The sequence below is a fragment of the Pyrus communis genome, chromosome 8 (assembly GCF_041283825.1).
Source record: "Pyrus communis isolate YQ-2024b chromosome 8, ASM4128382v1, whole genome shotgun sequence".
NCBI classification, from domain to species: Eukaryota; Viridiplantae; Streptophyta; class Magnoliopsida; order Rosales; family Rosaceae; genus Pyrus; species Pyrus communis.
The window spans coordinates 3,645,289-3,659,895 of record NC_142572.1 but is presented as its reverse complement, the minus strand read 5'-3'; the positions used below and the strand labels follow the sequence as shown (position 1 = coordinate 3,659,895).

Below are 14,607 nucleotides of genomic sequence, written 5' to 3'. Positions count from 1 at the left end.
ATAGTTAAACATCCCTACTTTACCTATATAAATAATGTCGCCCTATTGTCTGTAATTTACCTACATTATATAACCAAAATATTCTCATATTTCTTTTGGCAATTTACCTGTGATATATGCAAATAATATTCTCATGTTTTGTTGGCATTTTCCCTAAATTATGCAAGTAGGTAAATTAATATAATAGTAGGTAAATTATGCACACGTGATTTACCTACATTTTTTATGTGAATCAAATATCTAGACTGTATATGTAAATAATTTACCTATAGTTGGTTCTTTTCTTTTTCTTTGTCCTAAAATTAATTTACCTGCAATTTTTATCTCCTTTAATTTATATATTTTTACTTTGACAACAATTTTTTTTATTTATTTTGAAGTACAATAATTTACCTATATATAATATGGACACATTGTAATGGTAAATTGGAATTCGAGAGCCAAACTAACCAACAAATGCCTACATTTATATGCAAAATATTATTTTTGTAAAATCATTAATTCTCCCTTACAATTTGCATAGAATTAATTATGTACATTAAACATTCAATAAGGGTGTTTTAGGCATCCGAAAATTTTTTAAATGGATAAATGCAAACATAATTAATGAACTTGCTTATGTGGAGTCTAGTCAATGGGTTTTATTTGAGCAAAAAATTTACGTCGGGTTTTATGTGGAGAAAATTGAGTTCCATGGGTTAAAGTCATATTTTTAGTTATATAAATAGAGAATTTTCTTCTTTTTTTCAAATGTTTATACACTTATATAATGATATATAACGTTATGCCCGTATTCCGAGCACACTAAAAATCTATCATGGAGTTGATCCTATGAAATGATATGAAACAGAGCCGCATTTCATAGATTATTAAAAGTTGAAAACATCATTTGATGTGGTCTAACTTTATTACATAAAATTAATCAAAGGGGTGAACAAAACGCACTGTTTTCAAGCCTCAACACTAAAACCCTACCATGGTTCGAGGCTGAATTATAAAAACAAACCATTATACAGAAGCAAATTTCAAGGGTAAAATGAATTATTGGACCAAATAGCATTAATTTGGCTCTGATCCGCAGCAAACGGCAGCATATTCATCTCATATCCACCACCAATCCCTGCCATTTGCTGCTGCTGATGATCTTGTGGGACTTTCATCATGTCCATGAAAAACGGCTGCTGCTGCCTTTGAACCGCCATGCCCACATTATTGTTAAGCTCAAAACCCTGCTGCCTCTCCACTCCACGCTCCGGCACAGTTGCAGCAGCTACAGGCAGCGCCGTTGGTTGTAGTTGCACTTGGCTCTTAGAATCCTGTTCATTCAGATTCTTCATCCGGTTGTCGATCTCCTTCAAATTCTGGTCAATCAGCCACCCCAGATCGTTCAAATCAACCATGCTCAAACCGTGGAGCTGGGACTTTCCCATCAGACTCTGGAACATCACTCTCGTCATCTCCTTCTCGCGGTTCTCCTTCCTTTGCTTCTTCAATTGCTCGTTGGCCTTGGCGATCCGCTGCCGCAGGAAACTCTCTTGGTTCACCATTTTTTTGCTCTGCTCCATCTCCGGCATGGTCTTGAACTGTGCGAGAACCCGCTGGACTCCCAACGGCGATGGCCAGAGCTCCGGCTGGGAGTCATACGGGCTGTAAATAATCGCGCACGCCTGAACATCACAAAGGGTGCTGAGTTCGCTCACCTTCTTCATCAAACCCTTCCTTCTCTTCTTGAACGTGGCCTTTCGCGCCGAGTCGTTGCTGATGTAGGTCAGTTTCACTTTCGTTCTAGTCATGGCTCGTCGGAGATGAGACAAAAGCACAGACTGGAGAATAAGGAAGCTTTTGAGGGATGTGATATACCACAAACAGCCTATGCTCTATATATATAGCAAGAAAAGAGCTACATACTCACCCAGGAGATATGGTTTTGAACGAGAATTTAATGCAGGAGATTTTCTGTTGTACGGTATACATTGGATGCACAATCATCAATCTACTATATCAGACAAGATTTGGTGAGTTATATATATTTGTAGGATAATATCAAATCTCGGGCAGATTTTATTGGCAAAAGAAAATTTGTAATTTGATTCAGAAACTTATTAACGTGAGTTGGTTGTGATTTTTTATTTTATTTTTGTTAATATTCATGGGACTTGTTCTTTATATGGATTGATACTCTGTTAATTTTCATACATGCATGAATGCAAGCGCGCCAAAGATAGGGATATCTCTGTATACACTTTTAAGGGAATCCAACCTCAGTCTTGTGTTCGAGTTTTCCTTTTTTTTTTTTTTTTTAATTTCCTTTTGTGCAAATTCTTGTTTAGGAGGATAAGATACTTATCCTAATAATTCATATACTATATCCTTGAGAAATTTCTTACGATATTATCGCATTTACTTAAAAAAAACATTGAGACGAAGTCCTAATGTTAATTCTCGTATTTTCATAGTTGTAACAAGCTTTAAATTCGAATATGAGTTCTCGTTGTTTAAATTAAAAAGACTCTCAAACCAGACAAGAGACTTTCCCATAGTTTACCTCCTTCCTTATGCTCACCAATCTCCTCCGACACAACGAAATTGGTTTTCACTCGTATTTTTTTCTTTACATATCCTTATTTATTTCGATGCTAATTGAAGGACAAAACTTTATCCGTGTACAAAAGAACGAACATGAGTATGTTGAAATCATTTCCTAAAAGAGTAATGTTATAGGGACTAAATTCGTAGACTAAATTGTACAAACTAAATGACATGAAAGTTGATGATTAGATTATTACTTAAACATTAATAAACATACTCATTTCTCATTTATGACACGTCATTTCCTACAAAATACATGTGAATCCAAGTCATTACACTCGAAATATCCTGATGATTATCATAAACGAAATACCACAAATTTGAAACTACAAAACAAAAATAAAAATAGGAATCCGAAATTAACCCGAGCCGAGCCCACGCGCCTAACTCGAACCGAGTCGTTCGAGAGCGTCCATGGCGGCTTTCAATCTGGGCTGGACCCTCAGCGCCGCCTCGTAAGCCTTCCTGGCCTCCTCCGTCATCTTCTTCCCCTCGTAGCACTCTCCCAACGTACAAAACGCCTTCACATTCTCCGGACTCAGCTCCACAGCCCGATTCAAATCCTCAATCACCGGGTCAACCTGGGCTTTCCGGTTCATCGACAGCATGATCTCCGCCCTCTTGACGAGCGCATCGCCGCGCTCCTCGTCGGTCAGGCTCTTGCGGCAGAGAGGGGAAAGCGCGACATCGATGGCGTCGAGTGCGGAGGTCTTGTACCCCTGGGCGTCGAGGGCGAGGGATTTGAGGATGTGGGCGGCGGCGTCCTTGGGGACGAGCGCGATGGCCTTTTCGGCCTCGTCGAGGGCCTGCTGGGAGAGGGAGGCGGAGGCGGAGGCGGAGGAGGAGAGGGAGTCGGCAGATCGGGACTGGGCGAGGAGCTGGGCGCCGAGGACGAAGTGGCGCTTGGCCCGGGCGGCGGTTTTGTTACGGAAGCGGTAACGGAGTTTGGCGAAGAGCTTCTGGGGGATGTTGTTGATGGTGAGGAAGGCGATGACGACGAAGAGGATTAGGCCGGCTTGGAGGAGAATGTCCTTCACGATTCGGGACTTATCGATCGGTGCCGATTCCTCTGTTTGGGAATTGATGTATCGGAGTTGGGATTGAAGGAAATCCATGAGTGGGTGTTTGGGAATTGGGTTTAGGGAGGATTGGTAGATATGGGGAAATTGGGAAGGGAGGGAGGGAAGGGGGAGACCGATGACGGGGTCGACTATTTTGACCTTCTAGGAACTGCGACTTAGCTTTTGGGATATTAATGAAGCCGCCTTCTTATTGGTGTTTGCCTGCCTTATTTGTAGGGATGGTTCGGTATGGGATACCATACCGAAATTAGTATTCCGAATCCCAAATCAAAATTTTTTGGGACGGAAATTTGAAGACCAATCCCAAGCCAAATTTTCGGGAATCCCGAAATATTTTCAGGATTTTGGGACAAATCGGGAATCCCAAATTGAAATATGAAATTATGAATTGTTTTTCAAATATATAATTCAGGAACACATTCATGAACTAGAAATTTCATTTCATTCACACTACCATTTAATTGAACACTGGCATGTCTGACTGTTTTTATCATAGTCAAAATTCAAATTAATTAAACCCTTTTTGCAATCTGTTGAGAGACAAAAGAATCAAGTCTTCTGAAATCATCAGTCATGGCAGCAACAATAATAAAATCCACATGAATATCAAACAGAACATGAAAAATATGCAAGGTGTAGGGCATTCCAGGTTCCAGAGCATGAATTAGAAACTACTAGCATCAATTATAAAAGAATAATATATATATATATATGTATAAATATATATATAATAATTAACATTATATATTTTCAGTTCGGTATGGAATTCTCGAAATATTGAGAAGCCAATCCCGAATCTCATACCGAAATTTTGGGATCGGTTCGGGATAGCATCCCGAAAATTTCGGGAATTTCGGTTTGGGAAATTTTTGGTTTGGGATTGGGATTTTTTCGGTTTGGTTCAGGATTTTTGGGAATTTTTTCCACCCCTACTTATTTGCTTCAACCTTTCCACCTACGAACAGTAATTTTCAGATTATGTATTTATACCATATTTCTATATCATCTTAGGTGGTATCTGATGTGGACAGCCGTATCATTTAAAAAATTTACAAAATTCAAGGAAATGAATGAGAAAGCCTCCTTGTATACTATAATCATCATTTAATTAACTAGTTTTTCTTAATTATTAGTTTATTAAATAATGAACTAATTTAAAAATCTGATTAATTTAAAAATCTGATTAATTCAAATGATGTGACTTTCCACATCAAATGTCACCTAAGGTGGTATGAAAATGTGGTACAAAAACATGGTATGAAACTATGAATAACATTACTCACCTACGAATGACTATTCTTTAAATAACAAGTAATGTTATTCATACCATATTTTTGTACCACATTTTCATATCATCTAAGGTGGCATTTGATGTGGACAGATTAAGAAAAATTAATCATATTTTTAAATTTAGTTCATTATTAATAAACTAATAATTAAGAAAAATTAGTTAATTAAATGATAATCGTGGTATACGAGAAGCCTATCTCCTTCCCTTCCTTGGGTTTTGCAAATTTTTCAAATAATGTAGCTGTCCACATCAAATGTCACCTAAGGTGATATAAAAATATAGTATGAATAATATTACCCTTAAATAACTGAAAATTTAACTTTTCCCCTCAATACTCATTTTTCTTAGCCTATAACACATTATATTATATTTATCCGAATAAAAAGCAATGGTTAGAAACTAACTAAGCAACTTATCAAATTAAGTTTGTGTATCAATTTTTTAATTTTTTTGAATTCCTAAAATACCCCCATATAAGCTAGTATGAAAATGCCTTGTAATTACGTTTTAATTTAATTTACGTGCATTGAATTTGGCAAGGTCTTCTATCCATGAAATTTCAATTTGAATATACCTAAATTAATGTTTGATTTCAACAATATTTATTTTTTAATTTTATGAAAATAATTTACCTGCTGTATAATTATAGGAAATAATTTACCTACTATAAAAATAATTTACCTACGGTTTAATTTCTAATTTCTATGAAAATAATGTACCTATTTTTCAATTTTTACAAAGTTAATGTACCTACTTTTATAATTTTTAACAAAATTAATTTACCTACTTCTTTTTTATGGTACTAGTATACATAATATGTGGAAGAGGATTTTTTTTTTTTTTTTTTCCTTAAAAATGAGGACAACTGATGACAAGTTATGATTTTCTACTCCTTTCGGCTCGAAGAGGCTATGGAGAAATTCACCTTATCTATGGTCACACTTAAGTAGACTTATCAGCTCGAAGCATCAAACCCGAGACCTCCCACATTTATTTATTTAGCGAAGAGCCGCAATCTGCGCCCTTACCACTGAGCTACTTGATGAAAGGTTTGGTGGCATAAAATTAAGTTATATTAAACAAATTAAATGTCCGAAGAAAATGTATAAGAGGTTTGCTAGCACAGTTTTGTAAATAAACACAAATTCATGGACATCTTTTATCCAGCATGACAACATATTTAAAATCTGGATTTTATTCAGAGTTTAAGAGTTCAAGGGCCTAAATGTGAAGAAAATAAATATAAATAACTCTTTAAGTTATTTGATTACCATGTGAGTAATTTGTAGCTCACATTTTACTTTGACAGGATAAGCGTCAGTTTCTTTTATTCATATAAACATAGCTAAAAGATGAACCAATAAAAATATGAATAAAAGGAAAGAGGACGGATTAATTTTGATAATAATGATACATCAAAAGCACGCTTTAATAATTTATCTAGTAAATCCCTCTTCCTTTCCTTCAGCACAATACTCTTCGTCGGGTACATTGTTAAACCATATGCTATACTGGTGGCACTAGAAACTCAAATTAACGCGGAAGGAAATGTATTTAACTTCGGCATATTTGACGGTCATCAGGTTAAGCAAGAAAAGCATATATATAATTGCCAAGAATCAAAGAAGCTCGGTCAGTCGTAGAAATTCGACCACCGAAGTATAACGGTCTCAGGTCCGGGCAGAAGGGGATGTTCCGCCCACCGGTACCAACTGCAGAGGAGACTTTAGCAACCTCTTTAGCGACTCAACTATGCTAGCAAAAGACGGGCGCTGGGCTGGATCACTGCGAAGAAAATAGACAAACATCACGAACTAAATATGTAAACAAAGAAGACTCCACAGGTGCTACTATTTTGACATCCCAAAGATCATTTTTGTATGTCTACATAAGTAAGCAAGGAGATCTAAGGGCCAGTTAGGCGCATTCTATCTTCGACACTACGTGTGGAAATGAGAGTAGTGTCTTGGCTCCCAGCATGCACTTCCGATCAGGTTATCCGTAATGTATATTATGACGAGTGGGAAGATATCGGGTAGACTTACTCAGCCCAGCAGGATTCCATAAGCGAAGCCAACACTGGGGGAGCATTGGCTGGGATAGTAAGCCTTCTGTTCTGGAAAGCAACGGCTCCAACTACCTGAGAGATTGAACGACGTCATTTACCATAGTTAATAGAGGGGAAAACAAAGAAAATAGAGAATGAATGTGCAGGACAAGGGTGGAAGAAAGGAGATGCTGATCACGACATGTACCTGGGCGGGGCTAAGACCGTTCCAAGGTTGTTCCATGGTTACAAGTTCCCATAGGATCACTCCGAAACTGTAAACATCAGACTTCTCATTTGAGGGCTCTCCGCGAAGGAATTCTGGAGCCATCCACTCAGGCTGAAAATTAAATTGAGTGAGTTACATGTTGATTGATGCACTGCGAACTAAAATTTAAAGTGCAGAAATATTGATGGAAATACCCGACTTTACATGGAGGTACATACAAAAGAGTTCATGGTAACTTACAGCATTCATAACGTATATACTAATCCATCGAAACAACTACAACTAACTTGTGAGACAAAACACCAAACAAACATTTCAAGGCGTACATCTCAATCCTGGTTTGGCACCCGTACTACATTGGGGGGTAAAAGTGCAACTGATATTATGTGAATCTGTGCACGATGACACACTCATGTACATGTAGAGAGAGAGAGAGGGAGACTTACTGTTCCAGCAATGGACTTGGATGATATGAAAGTGTTCGCCTTAAATCTGGACAACCCAAAATCGCATACCTAGGAATAAATGAAACAAATTAAGTCCACAAACACCCAACCGGAGAACTCAAAACACAATGGCAACCTCTTTCTTTATCTAAATATACCTTCGCTGTCCAATTTTTATCAACCAACAAATTTGGAGACTTAAGATCCCAATGGACAATAGGAGGGTTAAGACAATGGAGGTAATTGATACCCTTGGCCTGCAGGGAAGATGATGTATAGAGTTAACTAACAGAAAACGTAGTTGCCATGTAAGAAGGAAAATGATAATGCTAAATTGCACAAACCACATCTAGTGCCATTCGCAACCGCCTCCTCTGATCTAGAAGTTCCCCGGAAGCTGGCCTGTGAATGAGGCGATAAAGACTACCCCTGCTCCACGAATACGAGGATACCAATGGGTTCAGACATAAGAAGGGCTCCAGTATTTGTACACATTTAATTAACTGTCAATAAATAAAATTGGAAAAATAAAAATAAAAATTAGCTGATTACCTTGGCAGATATTCAGTCACTATAGATAGATGAGGACGCTTTGTAACCGCACCCATGAAAAGAACTACGTTTGGATGACGAACGCGTTTCATAATTGCAACCTGAATACAATGTGAAGATCAACTTCAGCTAAGAGGCTTCAATGTAAAATGTACATATTTCTGATACGCATAAAAAGGAAACCTACCTCTCGTAAGAAATCTTTCAATTGATCATCATGGAAATCCTGAACGGTTAGAACCTTAACAGCAACATCCTGCATTGCACCAAAATTAAACTCAATTAGAAGATGAAAAAAGAAGGAAAAAAAAAAAAAGAATTAGGGTCAACAGAAAACTACGATGATATATTGCGAGACAGATGTTCAGCATCCAACTGAAGACATCATGAGAAGAAGGAACAAATTAAGCAGAAAGTTAATTTCTGTTTGATCATCTAAATTGGTAAATTGCTTAAGTTCTTCCTCTGAAACACAAATAGTACTAGACCTGTCCCGAAGATGGAATGAGAAAAAGAACAGGCACACGGTCCAAACTTTGCAGCCATATGATATTAAGCAATATACCACTCATCAAATTTGTCCTCGTGATCAGACCACACAGATACAGCATATGAAAAGTATGCACGTCATAACCAACCCACTATTTCTCACATACACAAACAGTTGCCGCCCAATCACAAAAAAAAAAGAAAAAACTTACTGATCCATTCCATTCAGCACGATGCACTGTCCCAAATGAGCCTGGAAAGTAGCAAAGTATGAGATTTCAGGTAGAAGGGAAGAGTAGTGATTGAGCAAATATAACCAAGTAAATTTGCATCTAGTTAAAAATAGGGGACGATAAATACCAGCACCAACACGCTCTTTGATATTCAACTCGTCCCATGAGATCTCAAGCCAGTCCATTGCGAGAGTCGGTTCAAGATTCAAGTACCTTGGGTTAGTCACAGCAGTAATTCTACCTTGTTTCACAAGTTCACTATGAACGCCCTCTAGATCTGATTGGTTGTACAAAGTTACTTTAGGTTGCTCAACACTGTTTCTTATAACGTGATTTCTTGATACAACAATCTCCTTTCTGTAAGCTTGTTGTACAACATCATTTTCTTCGCTAAGTCTAGCACAGTCCTCTAATGATGCCACAGCAGTAGTAGCAGTAACATCAAGAGCTTCCGACGCATCACCCTGGACACAAGGTGGGATGTCACTCTGAACAAGGCAATGCGGAGAGTTTCCTTTCAATTCCAATCGCATCAGAGAAGATTCCAACCCAAATCTAGTTTGATCACCTGGAAGCAAACTGGTTTCCTTGATGATTTGACCTCCCTCCCCACCGTCTGTAAGAGATTGATCTATAAAGATTGAAGAAGCTATCGAGAAAGGATAAAAACGGTACCACATGGATTATGCAAATCATCAAAAGTACAATCAGGTAGCATAATGAACGTTTACTTCTCCGTATCAATGAACAAAACAAAACAGAAAAAAAAAAACAAAAATCTAATGGTTGTCAGTTTATAATTAGACAAAAATTATAATCATTGTAGCAATAACGATGCCTCTACCTTGTAGTTCATTCAGATTCCCTTCAATTTCTAGTACTCCAAAATAATTGGAACATGTATTTTCAAGGCTACAAAACATACCTGCATGAAAGGGATCTTCAGGAGGAGCACCCGTGTGCTTTGAGTTTGTGATTTGGCAATATAATTCACTATCCCTGTAAGGTTGTTTGGATTCTTTTAGATGAGAAATTTGAAATGGTGAAGGTATAGAAGAAAGAGTTCCTCCATTAATCGAGGAGTCTGGACCATGAAGGTTTCCTGGTTCCCCAACTAGATCAACCACATATTCCCTGTTAAAAAAATATATGTATAACCATCATGAAAAACATACGTTAAATTCTGAATTAAACGAACAGTTGGAAACGATAACGTCCTCTTCAACCATGCATGACATGGTACTCAGAATCAAATGCATATTTACACCATAAAAACAACGGGGTGTGACAGGGGGGGTAATGTCAACTTATCTGACAACAATCAAGTTAGTTATGAGCCATGGCTAAATCTTTTCAACACCAAAAGTTAAGAAAACAGTGAGACTGAGAAACGGCAGAGTGTTGACCAAGAATTCAGCAAAGATTTAATGCTGCAGAGTGTATAGATGAAAGAAAAAAGATTGATGCCCTTAGATCAAATGAACATAAACCCTAGAAGTAACATTATGGCTAAATATCCGTTCGGGAAATAGATACTACCAAAACCTAAACAAGGAACTAATTGCCAATATCTACATTTCAGAATGAATTTATATGCTGAATCATGTTTTAAAAAATAGGAAATAATATAAAATCTGCTAGCAACAATACTCGGCAAACAATTAAAGTTTCTAACCTCAAAACCTTCCTGTTATCTTCAATTTTAACAAGACAAGAGGACCGGTGATCTGCCACACAATACTTGCAACCACGAGCTATGCGACAAGGCAAACCTATGTGATCTGCCAATTTCTGCACGTTGGAAATATAGAATTGAGTTATAAAGAATAAGAAAACAATAATATCTCATATAGACTCGAAAACACCACCAGTCCACAGCACACAAGCATAAATGAAAACAAATTCTGTATCCATTCATTCCGCTTGAAACGACATAAGCAACCCGGTAGGCTCCGAGACAACATTATAAAAAGATCGAATATTATGATTTGTACACCATATGCTCAAAGAGTAGATAATGAAGCAAGAAATAACTGAATTCTCAATTGTGTTGCCTTATTTGTAAAGCATTTAAATAGGTGTATGTGCAAAAGGATGGTAATAGGCATGGTCTTCCCCTATAAACCCCATAAAAATTACATCGCCAAGAATTGTGTTATTACACCTCAAAAAGCTACATATACCTTACCGAATGATCAAAGGACGAAAACTCATAGCTCTATATAGTTTAGTTGCATTCTCATGTAAAACGGATGCATCCTGACCACATATTCATATATGTTGAAATATTTGTTGTACAATTTAACATATGAGTCCTAAATTTTACAGAGTGCCTTCAGAAAACATTAAATAAATAAGATATCAACTAACCGGCCCAATATAAATGAAACTAATTGACAATAGCTTTCAAACAACACTCGTATTTTCTTTAACAGTCATTCAGAACGAAAAGGAGCAGACTATAAACATAAATAGGCAAAAAATGAGGTACAAGTTGTCACCTTGAAAAGAATGGCACGATGCCTGCAAAGCCCCATTGATAGGCTGCCTATGGGGAGCACAATACACTTATGAAAATCGCTCAATCGCTTGCTAACCACCTTCCAACGCATGTGTAGATCTCCTTGCTCCACGGGATAATTACCCCTTCAAGTTTAAGCGACTCAGAAACAATATAATTAACGAACCAAACATTGTTCAAGTTAAAAGTGGGGAAAATTGAAACCCACCCCATACAGATTGCGACAAGCTTGCCAAGTTTCTCCACCAACACTAAAGTACTCTCTGAAGTGCAAGATAGTCTATGTGCTTTATCTTGAAGCTCCTTGAGGCGAAAGTCATCATTTTTATCGACAACAAGCACCTCCATTGATGTCTCACCAGGTTTAACTTCTTTAAGTGACATCAAGGACGGTATTTTTTTACCTTCCTCCAAATCATTGCACATCACCCAAAGATTTGGATTCATCCCCAAAATGTTGTAGAAACCATCCGATATCTTGTCATTGTAAGACAAGCAGCCACTGACCTGGAAAATGTATATGAAATTCATACTCACTAAAAATGATCTACAAGGTTAGAAATGTACAAATTCCTTATAGAAGATTGAAATTTAGAAAAATTTCCAATCAAAGTTAATTCCGACCTTCAAGTTCAGAACCAATTCACTAAGATCTTAGTGGCATATATCAAAGACATAGGTAAATAATTTATTGCGCTTTGACAATATAAGTCCCGCAAGTATGCATTTCTCTCTACATACTCGAGTTTATGTACTAATTTTACAAGCGCAGCTGCGCAGCAGAATTGGAAATACTCTATATATTTTTAATTAACTAATTAAGTGATACAAACATCTATTTTCTCTCCCTGGAGCATACAAAGGCTGATTTTGGATTGGACCACAAAATTCTTGGACATATTGGCAATAGAACCATTTTATCAAACAAAAACAAACGACAAAGCTGTATCCCACTAATTAAGTGGGGCTGGCGGTCTGAAAATTGAGCTTAGTTTGCACTAAGTCTTTCGTTAGCTCCAAATAATGTCTATTAATAGCCTTATCCAAGAACAAAAATATACAAATAGGATATACATCCGCAGTTCATGCAAAATTAACCCACATAGGATAAATAGGATATATATATATGTATGTATGTATATATATGTGTATATATATATATATATATATAGAGAGAGAGAGAGAGAGAGAGAGAGAGAGAGAGAGAGTAAACGTACCCAGAGCCGATACGACACCGTCTCAGCATCAGTAACCTCAAGTTGAGTAGTAGTCTCGTGCAAGAGCAATGTTTCAGCACCAAGAGTAGCTTGAGAACAAAGCCTCTTGGCCAAAAGAAGCTGCAAATAATAACTTTCCTTAGACCTCTGAGACAACCTCACTTTAGCACTCTCCTGTTCCACCTCCTCTTCCTCCACTTCCAAATGCCTCGTCGTCGCTGACGAGTCCTTAACATCCCCAGAGAAGTTCCCATCCAACGTCGTCGTTCCTGAGAACAAGCTCCCTGCATAGCTACTCCCGCTCGAAACCCTCGGCAGGGACACCTGCCGGTCAAAGCTCTGGTCAACACTCCGGTCTTTGAGCATAGCAGTCGTGGTGGACTCCGGCGCCATCTGCGGTGGGCCAGCCTCAGCCACATGATTATCATGATCATCATCATTATGATGATGACGACGAGGCAGCAACAGCTCGCGATCCTCGTCAACAAGGTGGCACGAAGTGGACAACCTCCCTGTTACCCTAACGTGATGAGGACGGTGGCCAGTACTCGATGGTTTGGATCGAGTACTGGTCCCTTTCTTGTCATGAAGGAACCAGTTGAGAAAGTCGGCCAACTGCGGTGGCTTCCTTTCATCGACGTGGCCCGTGAAGTACTGAACATCGGAAGACAGAGAAGAAGTGGTAGTGGCTGAGGATTTGTACAAGTTGCTGGTGGCGGTTTTGGGCACCTTTTGTTGGTAAGCATCTCTATCTCTGGTCGCAGTTGTGGTGCTGGTGGTAGTGGCAGTGTCGCTGTCTTTGGTTACTTTCTCGTGATCGTGATGATCTTCTTGCAACAGCTGTTTGGACGACGAATCGAACCTTCGATCCGGGAATTGCCTTGGGAAGAAGTAAGTCGTTCTGTGAGGCATTCTTCACGGACCTCCCGACACCCCAACCAAACCAAATAAAACTACTACACCCCAAAAGTCCAACAGGTCACGTACGCAACGCTGACTTTTCCTTCGTCCAAACTTTCCGGCCGGCGTCGTTTCTCAATCTCTCAGAAAACACCGAGAAGCAGAAGAAGGATCATAATATATATATATAGATAAATATGTGTATATATATTGCTTAAACAACAAAAACAAAAACCCTTCTGACCGTACAATTTCTGCAAATCGCTTTGGTTTTCTTAAACCAAAGCGCATGCAGCTGATGAAGAAATAGCTAATACTTCTGAATTGAACTGAGCTTTTGCAATTAAAGCTATGTTTTCTGAATTTTGATGAGAAAGATTTGGAAGAGGAATAGCAATGGTGATTTTAGAGAGAGAGAGAGAGAGAGAGAGAGAGGATGTTGGAGAGTTGGATGAGTATTTTGCAGCAAATGAGAGAGCAAGTAGGTGAGGATGAAGGGTGGGAAATTGAACAAATAATAACAATGACTTGCGATACTGAGGAGGAAGGCAGACGCTAAAAAGCGCACTTGGGTTGCATGCGCACCTATTCTAATATGTCTCCACGTCAAATTACAAGCCAAGGAAATCGCGACACGCGGGCCTATACGCCAGCGCGTTCACTGCCCACCAAGCGTAAGTTAGCGTGCCGGATCGCGGCTGTAACGTGATTAAATATTGCTTGCAGTGTCCGCTGTCCGGAAAGGGGAAGGGGGAAGGGGGAAGGGGGATACATAACCTTTGCAAACCTATATTCTAAAATGACGAAATAGCCCTTGTTTTGTTATTATTTTCGGTAATTGTTAATTACTTGTCGCATCTTCCATGTTTTGGTTAATTTTAAAAAGGGAGTCGTTGTCCCAATTGTTTTTCATTAAACTATGGAGTTTTGAAATAGAATAATTTTATGTATTCTATCTATTTAACTATTTAACTCTTTATTAAATCAGGACCATCTTTGAGATTTTGGACG

General features: G+C 38.2%; 2 protein-coding genes and 1 pseudogene across 4 annotated transcripts; all 3 read right to left on the bottom strand.

Annotated features, from left to right (window-relative positions):
• Nucleotides 1-805: 805 nt before the first annotated feature.
• Nucleotides 806-2,286, bottom strand: LOC137716799 (agamous-like MADS-box protein AGL80 pseudogene; annotated as a pseudogene).
• A 472-nt stretch (nucleotides 2,287-2,758) lies between these two features.
• Nucleotides 2,759-3,850, bottom strand: LOC137717164 (uncharacterized). Its single transcript, XM_068456467.2, has one exon. The coding sequence runs from the start codon at nucleotides 3,702-3,704 to the stop codon at nucleotides 2,973-2,975; it is 732 nt and encodes a 243-aa protein (XP_068312568.2). The 5' UTR covers nucleotides 3,705-3,850; the 3' UTR covers nucleotides 2,759-2,972.
• Nucleotides 3,851-6,315: 2,465 nt separating this feature from the next.
• Nucleotides 6,316-14,334, bottom strand: LOC137717511 (serine/threonine-protein kinase CTR1). 3 transcript variants are annotated; one of them, XM_068456897.2, is made up of 15 exons: nucleotides 12,697-14,334; nucleotides 11,688-11,986; nucleotides 11,460-11,604; nucleotides 10,634-10,749; nucleotides 9,884-10,092; nucleotides 9,086-9,607; nucleotides 8,938-8,978; nucleotides 8,424-8,492; nucleotides 8,237-8,337; nucleotides 8,029-8,113; nucleotides 7,843-7,941; nucleotides 7,685-7,753; nucleotides 7,218-7,349; nucleotides 7,008-7,102; nucleotides 6,316-6,747 (listed from the first exon to the last, which is right to left on the bottom strand). In XM_068456897.2, exons 1-15 carry the CDS (start codon nucleotides 13,606-13,608, stop codon nucleotides 6,633-6,635), a joined length of 3,009 nt encoding a protein of 1,002 aa, XP_068312998.2. In that variant the 5' UTR covers nucleotides 13,609-14,334; the 3' UTR covers nucleotides 6,316-6,632. The 3 variants fall into 3 exon arrangements, with proteins under 3 accessions (XP_068312998.2, XP_068312999.2, XP_068313000.2); XM_068456898.2 differs by having other exon boundaries at nucleotides 9,086-9,589; XM_068456899.2 differs by having other exon boundaries at nucleotides 9,086-9,574.
• Between the last annotated feature and the right edge of the window lie 273 nt (nucleotides 14,335-14,607).